This window comes from Micromys minutus (assembly GCF_963924665.1).
Source record: "Micromys minutus genome assembly, chromosome: 1".
Lineage (NCBI taxonomy): Eukaryota > Metazoa > Chordata > Mammalia > Rodentia > Muridae > Micromys > Micromys minutus.
In genome coordinates, this window is record NC_137969.1 from 22,394,815 (window position 1) to 22,415,375 (window position 20,561).

The 20,561-nt window shown below is 42.8% G+C and overlaps 1 protein-coding gene across 1 annotated transcript in view; it reads left to right on the forward strand.

The window, feature by feature from the left end:
* The window catches only part of CLNK (cytokine dependent hematopoietic cell linker), a gene marked incomplete at both ends in the record, with an annotated part of 119,700 nt that overhangs the window by 83,425 nt on the left and 15,714 nt on the right, over nucleotides 1-20,561 (forward strand). The window contains 3 exons of the mRNA XM_080942080.1: nucleotides 2,249-2,280; nucleotides 7,874-7,973; nucleotides 11,299-11,339. Coding sequence (XP_080798206.1) covers nucleotides 2,249-2,280; nucleotides 7,874-7,973; nucleotides 11,299-11,339 — 173 coding nt within the window. The remainder of the gene's footprint in view (nucleotides 1-2,248; nucleotides 2,281-7,873; nucleotides 7,974-11,298; nucleotides 11,340-20,561) is intronic.

Sequence of the window (20,561 nt, forward strand, 5' to 3'; positions counted from 1 at the left end):
ATGAGACCCACCACCACCACAAGAACTAGAGTTACAGGCAGCTCTGAGCCAACTAATGCTTGTGGATGCTGGGAACCAAATGTGTCCTCTGAAAAAGCAACAAGCACTCTTAACTGTTCTGCCTTCTCTCCAGCCTTGGCTTCTGCATTGAAAAAAAATATATAGATCATTATACTAGGTTGCCTGAGTCCATTTGCAGGAAGGGGTATAATGAACTTTGTACACATTACGTCTTCAATGAAGCCATCCCACCAGCGACTTTGACACACCAGAATCTCAAGCATTGAAAATACTGAGCCTAATCTCAGCTCAGCCACAGAATAATTAAGAGTATGGATATTGATCCTACCTCATTATCCATAATATCTTTATTATTCTACATGTGCCCATCCCACAAGAACTTGGGAGAGGCGTTAAGACTGGGGATGCTTTTTTTTTTTTTTAAGACTCAGTCTCACACAGACCAGGTTGGCCTTGAACTACTAAACTTCTTGCTTTTACCCCCAAAGTGCTGGGATTATTATATGGCCTATATCACCATGCCTGGTTTCCGTGGTGCTGGGGAGAGAACGGAAGGCACTCTCAGCAATCACTCTCCCACTATGCGGGATCCTTGGCCCCTGCTTTCACTTGCTGACTATTATGGATAACAGAGCTATGAACTTCTGCATGCAAGCATTTATGTGTGTTTCATTCTTTTGGATGTAACTCAAACATACCATCTCCCAAAGCAAGGGAGTCGCTTAGACATGAGACCAGCAGTCGAGGCTAGTCGGGCTGCCTGATCTGGTCCAGGTCCAGAGGTTTAGACGCCCAGCTTCTCACTGAGACTGGTGAAGTCATCTTAACCTTTCGGCATGCTCTCCTTTTCACGTGCACACTCAGACGGGTGGACAATACTCCTCCACTTGCACACTCAGACAGGTGGACAATACCCCTCCAGCCCACATCTACCCTGGCTTGATCACCAGCCTGGCCACATATGACATCCGTCTTAGCCACTGCGTGCCACAAATTCGAGGTTTTTGTCTCATGCTCTTCTTCCAGTAGCCCTCCAGGGTCACTTGCCCTGGCTGCCATACTGTGAACGAGAACAACTCAAATGTAGAGGTCTAGAGTCCCGGTCAATATGTGAGGTACATCGGTGACTTTATACATCGAAGGCTTTACCTACCAGGAGGACAGCCCCTCCACTTGCTCGACACATAGAAATGAAATCAAACAAGAGAACTTAGGGACTCTCAGAGAGCAAGATTTGCTCACACCCTCAGTTAAATCCACTTAAATATCTGAAAGGCCTTTGTAAAATGAATGAAATCTTTGATTTTCGAGTACTGCTCACAATGACCGTGTAGGTTCAAATCCCAGCAAGTCAAACTTTCCTGAGGCTGGGGGATGAAGCCCTTGCAGTACAGAGTGATGGTCTGTGTCCGGATTCCCAGCACCCACATACAAAGCCTGCTGTGTCAGCAGACTTGCCTCTAACCCCAACACTCAGGGAAACACACAAGCAGATTCCCTCTGGCTCACAGGCTGGCCAGCCTAGCAGAGCAGTGAGAGACCCAGTCAAAAGATAAGGTAAGAGAATGATGGAGGAAGACCTCACTATACAAGCGCACATGTACGCGCATGTGCGTGCACATACACACACACACACACACACACACACACGAATACTGGAAGCTGGTCTACATCCTGAACGCCTAACGCTTGCCCTGCAACCCATCCGCCCAGCACAGTCAGGCCCTTCTGATGCAGTTTCATGGTTTTTCTTCTGTCTCATTCTCTCTTCATCATCCCCCATCTTTTCTCCAATCACCGAGGGATCTTGGTGCCCCTGACAGCTTTGTATTTAAAAATCACTATTTTTTTTTTAAGTGAAAAGCTGAGAACTGGCTAAGTAGAGGGCTAAGTGAGCTGACAAAATCTGACGTGGAAGGCTCGGGTATCCGGAAAGATGAGGGGGTAGCTCAAGCCCTTTGAAAGTTAGAAAGAAGTCCTTTGGTGTGCCGGGCAGCTCCCTTACTAGCTTAGCACTTCCCCCCTTCCCTTGAAAAATTACAAGGAAAATAGCCTGGTTTCAGTTTATAGGGCAGTGATGAATATCACACTGGACTATGGGCTGTTAATTTGGCCATGAAAATGTAATCAACGGTTTATACGGTTCACAATGATTTTATCTTGCTCATGATAAATTGCCTTTATTTAACACCTTTCTTTTCTTCTTTTTTTTTTTTTTTAAAAACAGGCAGATGAGCTCAAAAGACTTCAGTAAGGTAAGTAGCTATTTTGTCTAACAAAAGGGGAATTTTGTGCATTATCTCTGCAAGAAGCAAGATTCTGATCACCTTAGACATCAGGGAGTGCAGGAGGCTCAAGGGGCTGCCTACTTTCTTTGCAACATTTTTTTGAAGGAGGGGCCTTCTGCTAGAACTTGGCTTCATCTTCACAGCTAGATTCTTATAGGTTACCAAAATCTCCCCCTGCTTTTGTGTGAGCTGCAACTGGAGACCATTTCTCCAGTGTGGGAGGAAAAAGCCTGCTGGAAAGGCCAAGGGCCATGCCTGTGGGCACACTAAGCCCCTGCTTGATTGCATGGCAAAGAAAAGGATCTATTCCAGCAGAAATTGCAAGCTACCTGCCTGGACTCAAGCTCAGATAGAATTCCAGTTTTCTAAGTCTGGGCAGACTGGATCCCACGTGATCTTCACCCAGCCCCAAGCAAAGAAAGCCTTGAAGGAACCCACTGTTGGAACTTCCCCAGCAGAATAGGGGACCATGCCCGGAGATCCTTTCCCCCTCCCTGATCTGTTCCCTGCCATGACTGAAAAAATAGAGGCACTGAAAATGAGTTTTTAAAGGTTAAGAAGGGAAAGAAAGGGGAGAGGGAAAACAAAGGAGAAAAACACTTCTACTTCACTCAAATCTGTTTGCTAGCAGAGGGTGGGGGAGTTAGCAATAGAATCAGAGAGATGTCACTTTGGCTTTCTAATTGTATTTGATTTGAAATTCGAAGCCCTTAAGCAAAACAATCAGCTGGGCCCCAACAAAATAAAGCAACTGCTCTCCCTGAGGCAGGCTGCTCCGCAGAGTTTATGGGTCTCCCTCGCCTTTGACAAGCCTGAGAGCTCCTGCTGCGTCTGGTTGAGCACTTAGAGCTGCTGGGGAGTACTCAGTGGGAAGACTTTCAAACCCCCCATTTAGAATAGATTCATTACCCTTTATACCTGGCCTGTGGATTAGCTTTGATTTGCTGTCCATAATACACACACCCTCGGTCCAGAATCCTAGGGATGCTGAGGTCTTTAAAATTAAAGGGCCTTCCGTTGGTTAACATCAAACAAGACACAGGATGCCTCTCTAAGCAAATTGCTGCTAAAGGTTTCTTGTCTCCAGAGCCAACACCGATCAAGAGAGCTGGGCTCAAGGTCAGCTCAGGGTAATTCTGGGAAACTTAGAGAGCCCCGCCTCTTTGTAACTTATCTGTAAAACAATGGTTCCTAATATTTCTAGATTTTACAGCCCTTTGAAATTTTGATGAAAGGTATAATAAGTCTGTCTTCCTTATGCCCACAAAAAAGTATGATTTTATTTATTATCAGAACATTTCTCTTTCAGAAGGCTCCTAAGCCATGACTTTTCCATCCCCTAAGTTTATGAATTTCTTGTCTATCTGATTGCCCCCACCCCAGCAGAAGCAGTGTCAGGAATGAATTTTGGAAATTATTTGCAGTGAGGGGCTGAACTCAATGTAAAGCTCTCTGTTTCTTTGGAGTTCACAGGTAGAACCAGACATGGTGGTACCCACATGCAGTCCTATCACATAGGAAGCCAAGAAGCCAAGGGACCTCAGATACATATTGTCTCAAAGAAGAAAGCATGTGTGTGTGTGTGTGTGTGTGTGTGTGTGTGTGTGTGTGTGTGTGTGTGTGTGTGTGTGTGTAGTGTGGTCAGAATGCAAGCCCAATGAATATACAGATTCTTCATCACATTCAAGAAGTCTACAATTTTTAATCAAAGAAAGAGAATGGAAATGTTTGGAAAGAGGAATACCTGAGTCTAAGAAAAATAAGATTTTCTGTTCATCTTTAAAATGAAAATTTCAAAAGGGTAAAGAAGCTTCAAAGCCTCATAGTCAAATATGACTGCCAGTATTTTACGGACTTTCTTCAAACCCACACACATATGGACACTTAAACCTCCATGCAACTCTTACTCCATTCTTTGTATGGATATCTTTTATGCCAGCATAATACCTCAGCAACCAAGTATAGGTCTAGAATGAACAATTCCTGTGTGACGGAGGATGTGTGCATGCATGTGATGCGTGCTTTAATGCATACATTAATGCTAGTAATGCTTGTGTTAGGACTTGCATTGTGCAAGTGTGTGCATGGGTGCCTATGTACAATGCCTGTGTGTGCATGCGTACAGTGTGTATGTGTATGGGTGTGCAGGCACATGTGTGTGCATCTGAAGGCCTGAGGAAGATGTCAAGCCTCTTCTTCTGTGACTGGCTGTCTTAGTGCCTCAAGGTTTCTCACAAACCCTGAAGTTTGGCAAGGTCCAGCTTGCCAGAGACTCTCAGGATCCAATCCGCCTAGCTTAGCTCCTTCCTCCCACCTGGCTGCAGCTACAGGCGCATGCAGCCATGTCCCACTTCTCTAAGAGTCGTGGAGATCAGCACTCAGGTCCTGGCAGCTGCACAGCCAACTTTCCCAGTGCCTGAGCCATCTCCCGGGGCTATCTCCCGGGGGAGCACGTCTTACTTATCTGGGCCCGAAGACTATTTCCAGTGCTCTGGTATTGTAAGGAACAATGTCGTGAGCATCCTTGCAGCTTGGCCAGACTTGGTTTCTCAGAAAATGTGTTTCACCAAAACAGTGGTTCACATAAGAATGTATGAAAGACTTGATAATTATGAATGAGTAGTTGTCTAGTAGTCAAATCATCCTTTCACACCATTGGCCAATTCTACTTTGGTTAATACCTCGAGTTTTACGTAGTCTTAGGAAAACTATTTGCAGACTTCCTTAAAAGTCTGTACTATCCTCCCCCCCAATCTCTACTAATAAAATTCCCAATATCCATGGTGTTAGGTTAAATTTTCTGTTACTTGCACGCATTCACCATTATCTTTTCTATCTCTTTCTAACCCAACACAGGTCCTTGAAGCAGAAGAAGGTAACTGTTTACATTGTTCTTTTGTTTTCTTTTCACCCCACAGTCAGTTTCACTAGGTTCTGGGTCTAACTCTATAGGATTAGTGTTGTGTGTGGAAAGTGAGGGTTCAAAGCCTGAGATCTGTGTGTGATGATGTCGTCCAGATGGATGTAAGACTTTGTAGGCTATTGCAAGATCCTCTGTTGTAAGGGGAATGATTTGGATCCGGAGCAGAACAAGTGTCTTTATCTTCATCACAGTGACCTCCTGCCACTTGGGAGATGCATTACTGTCCCAAGGTCCCTGAGATCTCTGAGGCCAGTGTCACCCATGCACAGTGTTCACACTGTTGGTGTTACTAACATACACAGGCAAAGTTTGATAAATAGCAGGACCCTGACAAGATAACATACCTTCATGCCTACCTCGGAAATCCTGCTCCCTGCTAGTTTAAAATGGTAAAGTGCCATTCAGAAGGCTAGCCCCATATCCCAGAGAGTTAGTGCAACACAACATTAGTCAATGAAGGAGCAATTGTTTGGAACTCTAAGATCTTTTCCAACTCACCAAGTGCCTCGGGTTTTCTAAGGCTGTGATAAAACACCAGGGCCATAAACAACTTGGAGGGGAAAAGGTTTAGTTCAGCTTAAAACTCTCAGGTCATAATCTATGCCTGAGAGAAGTTAGGGCAGAAATTCAAATAAAGCACGAACCTGGAGGCAGGAGTTGATGCAGAAGCCATGGAGGCAGGGGGAAGGGAGGTTTCTTATTTGCTCCTAATGGTTTATTCAGCCTGCTTTCTTATAACATCAGGGACCACCAGTCCAGTAGTGGCACTTCTCACAGTGACCTGGGTCCTCCTACATGAATTATTAATCAAGAAAATGCCCAAAGGTCAATCTTATGTGAAGCACTTTCTCAACTGAGGTTTCCTCTAGCTTGTGTCTAGTTGAAATAAAATCATGTAGGTCTGAGTTGTATTTCCTCTGTGGGTCTCTGGTTGGCTCTGCCCTGTACTTAAAGATGCTAAAACACTTGAAAGCAGGGCCTACTTGGGTCTGTGAATCCCAAGGGTCATGATAAAAAACTGGGGATTTGTTAGCAACTGAAGTAATTGTAAAACCAAGTAAGATCTATGATAAATCTTAGTGAACTAAGACATCCAGGTAATCTTGTATCACATTTTGATGTTAGTAATGTAAGAATGTGGCATCGTTAAGCTCCAGAGGGGTAGAAGCTCCAAGTAGCTGTTGATAACAAGAAGTGACTTTATGGGTGTGTGACTAATGGACCTATCACTGACTCAAACACCATTTTCAAGTAATCAGAGTCTCTTCAGTCAGAGATGTCCAGTCTGTGGTCAACCTTGGACAGAGAGCAGAGTAACGTCCAAATTAAGTCAGTGTGTGCACGCTTCCATGGTTTTATAGCTCACCGTCACAACTGGAAAAGTGCTTTATGAGTGTCACATCTGAATATATGTAATGTCTTTCATAAGGATCGATGGCTGCTTAAAATTCATCCACGATGAAAAGCCGGAACAATAATGGCGTGCTAAGTAACTCCAATGTGGAGGCACGGCTGAACCTGGTGATTTTTCTTGTGACTTCTGTTGCTGTGATTAAACATGCTAGCCAAAAGCAACTTGTGTGTTTGTGGGGGAGAGGGGATATTGAGCTCATAGTTTGAGGTCATAGTCTTGTATTGAGGAACATCAGGGCAGGAAAGCAAGGCAGGAACCTAGAAGGAAGAACCGTGGTGGAACGACACTTGCCAACCCACCTCCTAGGCTTATGCTCAGCTAGCTTTTGTAGATATCCCAATCCCACCTGCCTGGTGATGATGCTGCCCATGGTGGATGTCAATTAGCAAGATAACCCTCCCCTCCCAAAGATATGTAGGCTAATCTCATCTAGGCAATTCCTCAATTGAGGCTCTTCCTTCAGATGACCAAAGGGTGTGTGATACTGACAATTAAACATACCTAGGACAAGGACCAAGGAGGAAACATTGAGAAAACAGATTCCCCATGATAACCAGCGGGTACCTGCTGACCTACATCAGAACCATGGAAACTCACCTGCCCTGTCACAGGATGGAAAGGAGAACACAAGTGGTTTGTGCAGGCAGTGGGTATCCCTAGACCCTGCAATCCCCCCATACTCTCATCAAAATGTCACTCACCAGTCACCTCTCAGAAGGCCCTCATTAGCGACACAAGATGAACCCCATATCCTAAAGCGTAATTTATTTTCCTTATGTCACTTGTTCTGTCCAAAACATTCTTTTTGCTCTGCTTGCTTATGGTCCCCTTGTATTTAAGAAACACATCTGGCTTCCCCACTGTAACTCCAGATTCTAGGGGAAAACTTATTCTGTAAGCGTTCAGCAAAGACTCATTGAATTGTGTGAATGGACCAACAAACAAAGGGATGGATGGATGCATTCATAATAAAACCAAAGTCTTCAAAACTAATTCGCCTATAATAACACCTAAAATGCCTTCTGATGAAGTCGTCTACATTGCTGGGGAAATCTAGTCGTGTGTGCTTTAGATTGTAAACAATCCATACAGTTTTTACAGCCTCCACAAGGTGCTGCTTCTAGTTTCTAAAAGCACCAGAAAAAAATAATAAAATAATTTAAATTTTAGCTACCCCAGTGAACTCCCAAAAGCTCCCAGTTGTATTCACTGTGCTCTCTGACCCAGACATGTCATACTTTCCAGAATGTCATCGCCAGGCAAAGCCAGAACCTTCTTGCCCATCACTGAACCAAAACACTCAGAAGAGTCTGCCTGCCATTGTCAGGTAAGTCAGAAACGCCCGTTAGGTATCAGATCAGCAGACATGTATCTTCTTAGATCTTCGACAGTGACATCAAGACTTATAAGAAACAGGAAATGTTTGCCCCTCTGCTCTGGAAAACATCTCCATTTGCCTTGGAATCTACCAAGGTCTTTCTATTTATAAATGATTAGATGTTACAGGCAAATGAGGGGTGTAGAGACTTGACTATGAACTGAGTTGGATGGATACTCATCAATCTTGCAGAAAAAGTGGGTCATCTCTGGCTGCTGTCAGTTCATGACTGCATCAAAGCCCACAGACACACTTGGATAGTACTTATAGGTGAGCAGCTGTTGATGTAATTACTTCTGATTGTGCCATCAACTGAGGGGGAAAAAAAATCAAAGGTGATTCCCTGAACAAGGTCACTCTATATAAGTAATTGGTGGAAAATAAATAAATAAATAAATGTGGCTTTCTCAAAATCTAGAGCCTGGGAAGTTAGGACTCTGAGTTGGTGCTATGCAACTCTAGCTAATGGGTGTGGCCTCAGTTCTCAACTCTCACCTTTAGTATCACATCCTCATCAGATGCCCTCCAGCCAACACACTATCCTTCTATTCTGTTTACTTTCCCCCATTTTACTTCTCTCCCTGTGTGGCAAACGCATTTTCATAAGTCACATGTGAGGGTAAAACCAGAGTAGCACTTTACCCATTCCTCAGACGGTAACAATGAAGTCCTACGAGACAGAGTCCCTGACCACTGAAGTCGAAGGCAACTCCAAAGCCCAACCCCACACTGCCATAGCAACTTGATTCTAGCAGTCCTGCCCAACAGTCATGGCTCTCGTGGTGCGTGCCCATAGTAGAGATGGGGCCTTGATTTTCAATAAATATTTACTGGAGGGTCCACATCAGTGGTAGATGAGAAAGGCAGTTAGGAGGAAGCTACTGGATTCAGGCTGACATATGTGACCACTGGTGACTGGCATGGTTTGGATGGCATTAGTGTCTAAGCCTCAAACAGAGCCAGGAACATAACAAGAGCCTAGCAAACAGCTATTCTCTGTACAATTACCAGGTTGTGAACTTTGGAGCATCATAAGCCCTATTCCCCTTGCCTGCCTCATTTTTTTTTTTTTTTTTTTAATGTAGTCTGTTCTGTACTTTCAGTGACGTCTCATTCTTTGGCCTGCAGAGATTAGGACCATTGCTCTGTAGCTCTTAAGGGGATATTTGCCACATAAATTCCAAACTGGCCCAACATTCTTTCTTACTGCAGTTTTCTAATATGAAGGGAAAGTCACATTCAGATGTGCTTCTCCATCTGACTGGTATCTGTGGTAGTTACTTCATGTGGCTTCAGCTTCTTTGTTTGCTTGATTTATTACACAAAGTTTTAATTGTTCTCCTAATTAGCCACCTCTCCTAAGTCTCCTTCTAGGACTTATCTCCCAGAACATCCCTAAATGCTGGTGAGACTTCTAAGTTCATTTTATGGCCTCTCTCTGTCACAGAAGGCCTGGATCTCATGCCTCAGTGTCAATGGCATCCCCATGACAATGGCTCCCACATCCCCATCTCCTGACCAAGCACCCTTGCTTGGCTCCAGACCTGTGCATCCAATTATTCAGTCGGCCCTTCCCCTTGGAAAAGTCACAGGCATCAGAAGATGATTGTGTTGAGATCTGCTCTGACTTCCAATGTCCTTCCCAAGCTTTCCCACCCCCGGCAAGGAGGAGTTCCCCCCCCCCACACACACCCCATCATTCTTCCCATCAAACCTTTTTCTAATTCAAAATTCTGTCTCCAGAACTTGCCTTGAATATACCCATTTCTCTTCCCAGATCTCCGCACAGACTAGCTCGCATCAGCTCTTGCCAGCACTACTGTGAGAGTCATCTGTTGCCACAGAGAGTATCCATCCTACCCCATGTGTGTGGGACTTTCTTCCTGAGATCTTGCAGAATAGCCTATGGTTTCTCATCTCGGAGTCTTCCACCTTTCACCGGTGCTATCCATCTTCCCAAAACACGCTTCCCATCCTTTACAATCTGAGCAATTTCACCTGTGTGATCTCTCACCGTAAGAGCTGACACCTTATGCCTTTTCTGGGATAGCTGTCAGTTCCATTAGAATTCTCAACAGTCGGGTCTCCCCTGAATAAACTCTTCCCCACTAAAGCAGAAACTATATCTCCTTCATTTTATAGTTCCCCCAAACTCAGGCTCGTTTGTAAAGCGCTCGACACATTTATTAGATGAATCATCATTTTCACATTCTTTTTTGTTGTTTAGGGTTTCCTGTTTATTCTTATGAACTATGTGCTTGGTACCTAAAAATATTCTGGAAGGACAGACACCCTATCTATCTCTTTTAGCATTCCCTACAAATTCTTTAAAAATCAAAGAGAAACTTTGTGACTCATTTTTTTCCCCTCAGACATTTAACAACAACAATACATCAGCTCCTTGTAAGAGGATGTGGGTTTTGGCAATCAAAATCTAGGAGGTCAAGAATGTAAGCAGTGCTGGCTACACCGTCTGGTCCTTAGATAACCTGCGAGTATTTCCAATTAGAGAGCCAACTGTAAGGTCCTTGGGCTTCTGCAGATACACATACTCAGTACGAAAAGATCAAGTTGCTTTTAATTAGCCCCGAGGCTCCCACCAATAGTGCAGTCTTTGGGACTAATGACTCAAGCAATTAGATGCAATTCTATTAGAACCTGGAGCTTATGCTGAGGCTGACTGAAACCCAACACAAACCAGAAAATTAGAGCGAGGTGCAAATCTCAGACCTGTGCGAGCGGTCCTGGCCACACCATGTTTGTGATTAGAAGTGCATATTGCTGTTCTGATTACCTTCTGGTTTATTTTCATGATCCCCCCTTTTGGTGGGGAGTTCCTTCTGATCCCCTGAATTCTTTTCTCATCCAGCTCATGGTTTAGACTTCTCCGCTCCTCTTCCCATCTGTGGCTGACTTTCCACCACTAGAAATTCTAGAGAGTAAAAGCCCCACGCACACAGATGTTAGCGTTTGAGTATAGCTGATAGTCAAGACCGCACTCAGCTAAATAGAGCAAAGAGTTATGACCTGTTCTCATAGACATAACAAAGGGAAACACTGTGCCCACAAGTTCCTTAATTCCATGGCTAACACTTGCCAGACTTGAGAGATGAGAGAAAAGGCCAATGCCTATTTAGAAAACTGAGGATTCTTTGAATGAGTTCAGTAAAATAGTACTCTGTGTCACCTTAAGATGTTGCCGTTAACTTTGCTCATAAGTGGTGTTTTGACTGTCAGAGGGATGCTAACACACTAATTCTGACATTTTCTTTAGCTCTTCCTACATACCAGGGAAGCGCAGTGTACAAGCCAGAGGTAAGGGCACTGTAAGTAAGGATCGTGATGTAAACAGGTAAGCCAGAACTCCGGGAGGGTCCTGCACAGTGACTGAATACTCATGAACTGGAGCCGGTGAGCTGATGTGTACAGTTGTGACTCTCTCGTTTTCACTGGCTAATAGTATTGCATTTGTGTGTTAGAGGGACATAATTAAATTTTTACTTTAATTCATAATGAAATAATTGTCTTATAAGTGTTACTGTTATAAGCCATGGTATCAATGTCTTTACAGACGTATAATACGCTTGGCTCTTCCTAAAATAGAAATATCCGTGTCTTCAGCTGTGTCCCCTTAGCCGCCTTGGATGTATTTTGCAAAGTAGATGTAGCAGTTAAGCTGATTAAACTGATGAAAACATACTCTACCTGGTCCTCGCCAGAAGAAGGGTGGATTCACCATGAGTTACCAACAGTTCATGAGAGCCCTGTTCTCTCTCCATCTTTGCCAACAGTTGTGACAATTTCCTCCAACATACAGTGCGCCACACAACTTTATCTCAAGCAAAGAGATCTGTAAAATGATTGTGTAATGACCTTAATAACCTAAACAATCCCTCTTACTGACCGCAATGTAAGGCTCAGAAGGCTAACATATCTGTCTATGAAGCTAAGTAGAAATACAGCCTTGTGCCTGCCCGGGGGCTCTCAGCATTATCCATGACGTTTGTCTCAGCTACTTCTGCCATGTGCATTTCCCCTCTTGATGACTCTGTGCCAGGGAGATGCTGTGTTCGGGTCTCTCTGTTGAGCCAGAAAAGAGTGTTTGGGGCTCAGAGCAGCAGACTCCATGGGATACAGCGAAGGGGGGAAGAGCTCCATTGCTCTGGTCCCAAACCTGCCTCTCTCTCTCGTTCTCTCTCTCTCTCTCTCTCTCTCTCTCTCTCTCTCTCTCTCTCTCTCTCTCTCTTTAGTAGGGCCACTGAAATCCAGCTAATTCTGTGAGCTTTACTCTCCCACTAGCAGAATGTAAATAAGACCTCGTCTATTCGTATCATGTGACATACACCCAGACACACCCAGCTGTCTTCTTGACACACCCCTGTTTTAACACCCTCCCTTCTTTTCTTTCTTCTGTTTTCTCTTCCCCAAATGACATCAGTGAGCTTCAGAGCTACGTGCTTGTTTCCCATCATGCCTCCTTTGGGTTTTGCCCTACACTAAAACAACTAAGGCCCAGGTGAAAAGTTTATTTTTTTCAGTGCACACATTAATAATGGCACTTTTCCCCAAAAAGGAATTCTTTTTCTCCCCCCTTCTCCCCCCCCTTCTCCTTCTTTTTCGAGGCTGGGTCTCAAGTAATTAAGGGTGGTCTTAAACTCACTGTGTAGCCTAACCTGGCCTTGCACTCAAGACCCTCCTGTCTCTATTTCCCAAATCTTGGGATTACAGTTATGCTACACATCTGGTTTGAGTGGTCAAAGAAAGCTGTGATTGATTCATGGCCTCCTTCCAGCCTTGGAACTCCAATGTCAGCAACAAGGGTGCTGAAGGTCAGATTTAAGCATTCAGAGATGAGAAAGTTTGGGGTGTCCATATGGAGAGTACCTGGGATGAACAGGGTCAGAAAGGGCTTGACTTACAGGTTTTGAACGTGCTCCGGAGTTAGAGAGAATCATAGCTTAGAGCAGATTGGAGAACCTTGATCTTAAAGATCAAAGCAAAGCAAGCAAAGTCTGGAATAGTGTTACAGGGATGCTCCTCACCACCAGGGCATCCTTTGTGCGCACAGACACAGAAGCAGGCGAAGCACCAGCCCACATAAGTGAAATAATATTAAGAAAAGCATCTCAGAAAGAATGCATTTGACTTCCTCCCTGCTGCTAGATTTCATAGAGCCAGACAGTGCTGTGCAGGCTGCTGGGGGAGAAAAGGCATCGCGAGGGAGGCGAGGCTCCTTAAGAGAGCCTAGAGAGGACAGGGGAAATGATTCTCCTCCATTATCCTCTCTTTCCACCAACAAGCACCCACTAAAATGTGGCCACTCCCGAAAGACACCGAGTAGGCATGGGTCTGTCCTTCCGCTGACCCTCCCATGCTTCTCTGTCAGCTTAGCCAAGCAAACGTCCGTTCTGCTGAGCGGCAGTTCATCGATGGTTCTTCAGAGTTTGAAGTGACAGTGACAGAAGACGTGTGCCATTCACACTCACAGGTGCTGAGTTTAGTGGGCTCGGCACACCCACTGGGACACACGCAGCTGCCGGAATCGTAAGCACTAATATTCTGTAGAAGCTGAGTCATCATTCTTATTTTACAAATGGAGGCAAAGGATCCTGGACATGTCTAGTTTGTCTCTGGATGGCCCCCTTACAGATAAATGCAATGGCCCGATCTAATATAAGTTAACTCAAGCTAAACTATAAAGAATCCAAGTAAACAGGTTATGTGTGTGTTATATGTATATACTAGAAGAAGGTTTATATGATATGCCAAGATACTAACAAAATTGACGTTCACATTTGGAAGCACAGGTGATTATATTTTTTGTCTGCTTTTAGCTTAATTTTCTTTTGTTTTGAAAACATGCATGTAGCTTTTATCCCCATAAAGTTAATTGCTAATTGTGCATAAATGTAAGTTAAATTTTTCTAATGAGTACCAACACAATGCCTGATGCTTTTAAATGCTGTTCTAAGTGGCCCCAGATGGATGTGCAGTTTTCTGTGTGGTAATGTTCACAGCACTCACAAATTAGCACCCGAGAGCTGATAGCAAGGGTCAGGGGTCATGCCAAGACACGGAGCTGCATAAGAATTTTGATTTACAATTGAAATTTAATTTTAAATAAAAAATATTTTTTAATTAAATTGGAATTTAATTTAAAATTCGAAATTATTGGCGACAGTACAGCTTCACGGGAGCCTGCTTTAATCAGGCTGTTTTGCCTCTTGGGGTGTCAACCACCTACCCCCAACACTCTTCTCTTAACCTTGTACCAATCTCTCCATTAGTGCCCACCCTTCCTTTTCCAGGCGTTGTGGGATGATCAACCTCAAATGCAACGCCTCCTGTAGGAAAGACTTGGAAGCTTCACTGCTCTCATTCCTAGGGGCAAAATCGATGTTGGGGTACAGAGAGCAAGCGTGCTTGGAATCATTCATTCACGCACTCATCATCCGACACAGATCCAAACCAGCGGCATTCAGGGGGGATTGTGTGGCAATTTTGACATTGTTCCATTTAACTAGTTCAGTTGAACAGACCATAACCGCATAATTATTGCCGAGTGCTCTTTTTAAAAATAGGACTTCTTAAATATTTAAGCAAGGCGTACGGGGCTGAGCGATAATGAATCAGTTGCCATAACACCATGAAAAATTCATAATCACTGAGTTCTGCTGGGCACAAAGCACGAACTGAGTAATAGGAAATGCTGATAACGCTGATTTCTCCTCTCCACTTTGTGCTTACCGTTCTGAGCCACAGTGGAAAGACAGTTACTGTTATTTAAATAACACACCCCACCCTTGCATTCTGCCCCAGCATGACTTTCATGAAAGTTTTTAAGCCAGTGTTCTTCTCGCTAATAAAGGTCTGTAGGCTTTCTCTTGGGAATATATGCTGCATGTCCCCTGTCTTGTACATGTGATTCCTCTTATATTCTGGATATGTAATCAGCACACCCCTAGGATTGTTTTAATAGATTTTTAATTATTCATTCATTTGCATCCCAAACACTGCTTCCCTTCCAGGTCCCTCACTCCCCTGAGAGTGTGCTCCCACACACATAAATACCAAGTCTTTGCCAGACTGGGCTCATTCTCTTCCACTGAGGCCAGTACAAGGCAGCCATGGAGACTGACCTACACATCTACTACATATGTGTCAGGCACCTTGTTCCAAGTCATGTATGTTCTTTCGTTGGTAGCTCAGTATCTGAGAGCTCCCAGGGGTCTAGGCTAGTTGACTCTGTTGTTCTTCATGTGGAGTTCCCATACCCTTCGGGGTCTTCAATCCTTCCTTCAACACTTCCATAAGTGTCCCCGACCTCTACCCAATGTTTGGCTGTGGGTCTCTGCATCTGTTCCAGTCAGCTGCTGGGTAAAGCCTCTCAGAGGACAGTAATGCTAGGCTCCTGTCTGCTAGCATGACAGGGTATCATTAATGTCAGTGACCGGTGCTTGCGGGTGAGATGGGTTTTGAGTTGAGCTGATTATTGGTTGGCCTCTCCTTCAGTCTCTGCTCTATCCCTGCATCTCCTTTAGACAAGACAAATGTTGGGTCAAAAGTTTTGAGTCCATTGGTGTCCTTATTTCTCCAATGGGGGGGTCCTGCCTGGCTACAGGAGGTGGTCTCTTCAGGTTCCGTGTCCCCACTGTTAGGCATTTTAGCTAAAGTCACCCACGTCGACTCCTGGGAGCCTCCCACCATTTCAGGTTTCTGGGACTTCCTAAAGATGCTCCCCTCCTCACCCACCTACAGCCACAGATTTCCATTAATTTCTCTCGTGGTCCTCTGGGCTTCTGTCCTTTCTCTTCCCACAGCTGACCCTGCCTCTCCATTCCCCTCTCCCTACCCTCTCCCACCCAGTTCCCTCTCTCCCTCTACCTCCTATGACTATTTTGTTTCCCCTTCTAAGTGTGATTCAAGCATCCTTTCTTCTTGTTTAACTTCTTTGGGTTTGTGGGGTATATCATGGGTATTCTACACTTTATGGCTAACATCCACTTATCAGTGAGTACATACCATATATGGCCCTTTGGGTCTGGGTTACCTCACTCAGGATGATATTATATAGTTTCATCCATTTGTCTGCAAAATTCATGATGTCCTTGTTTTTAAAAGCTGACTAATATTCCGTTGTATAAATAGACCACCTTTTCTGTGTCCATTCTTCAGTTGAGGGACATCTTGGTTGTTTCTAGTTTCCGGCTATTATAAGGCTATTATGAACTTAGTGGAGCACGTCCTTATGGTATGGTGGAACATCTTTTGGGTATATGCCCAGGAGCAGTCTAGTTGGGTATTCAGGTAGAACTATTTTCAATTTTACGAGAAACTGACAGATTGATTTCCAAAGTAGTTAGACAAGTTTGCAAGCCCATGAGCAATGGAGGAGTGTTCCCCTTTCTCCATATCCTTGCCAGTATGTGCTGTCCCTTGAGTTTTTTTACCTTAGCAATTCTGATTAGTGTAAAATGGAATCTCAGGGTCATTTTGATCGGCATTTCCCTGATAGCTAAGGATGCTGATCATTTCTTTAAGTGCTTTTCAGACATTCTAGATTCCTCTGTTGAGAATTATGTTTAGCTATTTTATTATGCAAGGTTCTCTAGAGTCACAGAACTTAGGAAATGTCTCTATATATAAGGGAAATTATTGGAATGACTTAATAGTCTGCAGCCCAACTAACACAACAATGGGCAGCTGTGAATGAAAGTCCAAAAATCTAGTAGTTTCTCAGTTCTATAGGCTAGTTGTTTCACCTGGTTTTCTGTATAAGCTAGAATCCTGAAGAAGTAGGCTCTAACAGATGTTTTGGCAAGTAAATGCAAGCAGGCTAAGAAGAACGAGTCTCCCTTCTTCCAATGTCCTTGTGTGGGCCTCCAGCAGAAGGTGTGGCCCAGATTTAAGGTGTGTACCACCTGACCTGAATCTGAAACTTGCTTTGTCCCAGGCTGGCCTTGAACTCAGAGATCTGCCCACCTCAGTCTCCTGGGTTTAAAGGTGTGGACTACCTTGCCAGGGCCTAAGCTTTTCGTGGCCACTATGGCTCAAGATCTCCATGTCAGAAGCCTGTGTCTTCCAGCCTCAAGATCTGGATCACAAGAGTGCCCTCCATTTCTGGGATGTAGTTAATTGCAGAAGTAGTCAAGTTGACATCCAGGAAAGTTGAAACTGGGTTATTTGGTTTGTTGGAATTATCTTCTTGAGTTTTTTATGTATTTTAGATATTTGCCCTCTATTGACTATAGGATTAGTTAAGATCTTTAGCTGATCTGTAGGATACTGTTTTATTCTGTTCACAGTGTCTCTTGCCTTATAGAAGCTTTTCAGTTTCATGAGGTCCTATTTATATCAATCTTAGGACCTGAGCCACTAGTGTTCTGTTCAGGAAAATATCTCCTGAACCAATGTGTTCAAGGTTATTTCCCATTTTCTCTTAGATTTAGTGTATCTGGTTTTACATTGAGGCATTTGATCCTTTTGGACTTGAGTCTTATTCAGGGTGATAAATATGGATCTACTTGCATTCTTCTATATGCAGATATCCACTTACACCAGCACCATTTGTTGAAGATGCTTTCTTTTCTGCAATGTATGATTTGGCTTCTTTGTCAAAATTCAAGCATCCACAGGGGTGTAGCTTTTGTTCTGGGTCTCTGATTCTATTCCATTAATAAACCTATCTGTTTCTGTACCAATACCATGCACTATTTATCTGAATTTTATTACTATTGCTCTGTAGTATGGCTTGACATCGGGGATGATGATTCCTCTAGAGATTCTTTAGTTTTTCAGGATTGTTTGTTCAATACAAAGTTGAAAACTGCTTTTTCAAGGTCTGAAAAATTATTATTGGAATTTTGATAGGAATTGCATTGAATCTGTTGGTTGCCATTTTTTCACTGTTGATCCTACAGATCCATGACCATAGGAGATCTTTTCATCTCAAGGACTTGAAGTTCTTGCCATACAAATCTTTTAATTGCTTGATTATAGTTTCACCAAGGTATTTAATATTATTTGTGGTTATTGTGAAGGGTGTTGTTTCCCAAATTTCTTTTTCTGCCTAATTATCATTTGTATAAAGGAGGGCTACTGATTTCTTTAGGTTAATTTTATACCCAGCCACTTTGCTGAAGTTGTTTATCAGCTGTAGGAGTTCTGTGGTGAAATTTTGGGGACTGCTTATGTATAATGTCATATCATCTGCAAGTAATGATACTGCAGTCTTCCTTTCCAATTTGTATCCTCTTAATCTTTTGTTCTCTTCTTACTCTAGCTAGAACTTCAAGTACTTTATTGACTTGGGGGGGGGGCAGCTTTGTTTTGTCCCTAGTTTTAATGGGATTACTTCAAGTTTCTCTCCATTTAATTTGATGTTGGCTATTGCCTTGCTGTATATAGTTTTTATTATGTTTAAGTATGTGCCTTGAATCCCTGATCTCTACAAGACTTTTAACATGAAGGAGTGATGGATTTTGTCAAAGACCTTTTCAGCATCTAGTTAGATGATCATGTGATTTTTTTTCTTTCAGTTTGTTTATATGGTGGGTTACATTGATAGATTTTTGTATATTGAACCATCCCTGCATCTCTGGAATACACCCAACTTGATCATGGTGGATGATGTCTTTGATGTGTTCTTGGATTCAGTTGTGAGAATTTGTTGAGGATTTTTGTGTTGATGTTTATAAGTGAAATTGGTCTGAGGTTCTCTTTCTGTGTTGAGTCTTTCTGTGGTGTAGGTATAAGGGTAACTGTGGCCTCATATAATGAATAAGGTAATATTCCTTCTGTTTCTGCTTTGCAGAATAGTTTGAGGAGTTAGCTCTTCTTTGAAAGTTTGGTATAGTTCTTCACTAAAACCTCTGACCCTGGACTCTATTTTTTTTTTTTTTTTTTTTTTTTTTTTTGGTTAAGAGACTTTTGATGACTGCTTCTATTTTCTCAGAAGTTATGGGACCTTTTAGATAGTTTACCTAATTTTGATTTAACTTTGGTAAGTGGTATCTGTCAAAAATTCATCCATTTTATTAGATTTTCCAGTTTTGTGGAGTACAGGCTTTTGAGGTAAGATCTAATAATTCTTTGAATTTCCTCAGTTTCTGTTGTTATGTCTCCCTTTTCATTTCTGATTTTGTTAATTTGGATACTGTCTCTGTGCCTTTTATTTAGTTTAATGAAGGGTTTGACAATCTTGTTGACTTTCTCAAAGAACCAGTTTCTGGCTTTGTTGATTCTTTGTAATGTTCTCTTTGTTTCAAATTGATTAATTTCAGCCCTGTTTGACTATCTCCTGTCATCTACTCCTCTTGGGTGTGTTTACTTCCTTTAGTTACAGAGCTTTCTGGTGTACTGTTAAGTTGTTAGTGTGAGATTTCTCCAATTTCTTTATGAAGGCACTTAGTGCTATGAATTTTCCTTTGTGCACTGCTTTTATTGTATCCCATAGGTTTTGGTATGTTGTGCTTACATTTTCATTGAATTATAGAAAGTCTTTAGTTTCTTTATTTCTGTTGTAGAAAATTTTAATTCCTACCGAGAGTTTCTATCCTGTCTTTGATCATTCAATTCCAAGATAAAAGACACACAACTTTTGTTATTTACGATAAGCCTTAAACAGCACAAGAGCTGGGCAGATATCTACCCTTTATGCTACTAGAATCTACTTTTCTGGTGATACCCCTGAGTTATTTCTTACTATGTTTCACTACGCTGGTCTTAACTCCAATTGGCCAATCCTCAGGGCCAAGTTTTCGTGACTCCTAACCCATGCCATTTGTCTCTTCCTCCTCACTTCTCCTCTTCATGGTTCTCCTCTGATCCTAAGCCCAGGAACCCCAAACCCTGCCCATGTCTTTTTTACCCAACTATTAGCTGTCAGCATCTTTATTCACTAATCAGAAATAACTTGGGGCAAGGTCACATGGCATCACTTAGGTCTACATGTGGACTCTCTCATCTCTGGGGCAACCAGGTCTTGAGGGCCTGCACTTAGCATTACAATGCATAGCAATAGAACAAATCTCAACAGGTTCTTCCCTGACCAAGTGATCATTGAGTAGAGTGCTCCTCAGTTTCCATGAGTATGCGGGCTTTCTGTTGTTTCTGTTGTCCAGCCTTAATTCATGACGATCTGACAAAAGGCAAGGGGTTATTTCAATCTTCTTATATCTGTTGAAACTTGCTTTGTGCCTGATTATATGGTCAGTTTTGGAGTAGGTTCCATGAGATTTTGAGAAAAAGGTATGTTCTTTTGTTTTGGGGTAAATGTTTCTGTGGATATCAGTTAAATCCATTTGGTTCATAAAATCTGTTAGTTTAATTGCTTATCTGTTTAGTTTCAGTTTCAATGACTTGTCCATTCATGAGAGGTGTTGAAGTCTTCCACTATTATTGTGTGAGGTTAATAAAATTTTTTTGTTTTTGTTTTTGTTTTGTTTTGTTTTGTTTTGTTTTTTAATGAATGTGGGTGCCCTTGCATTTGGCACAGATGTTCAGAAGTGAGACATCATCTTGGTAGATTTTTTTTTG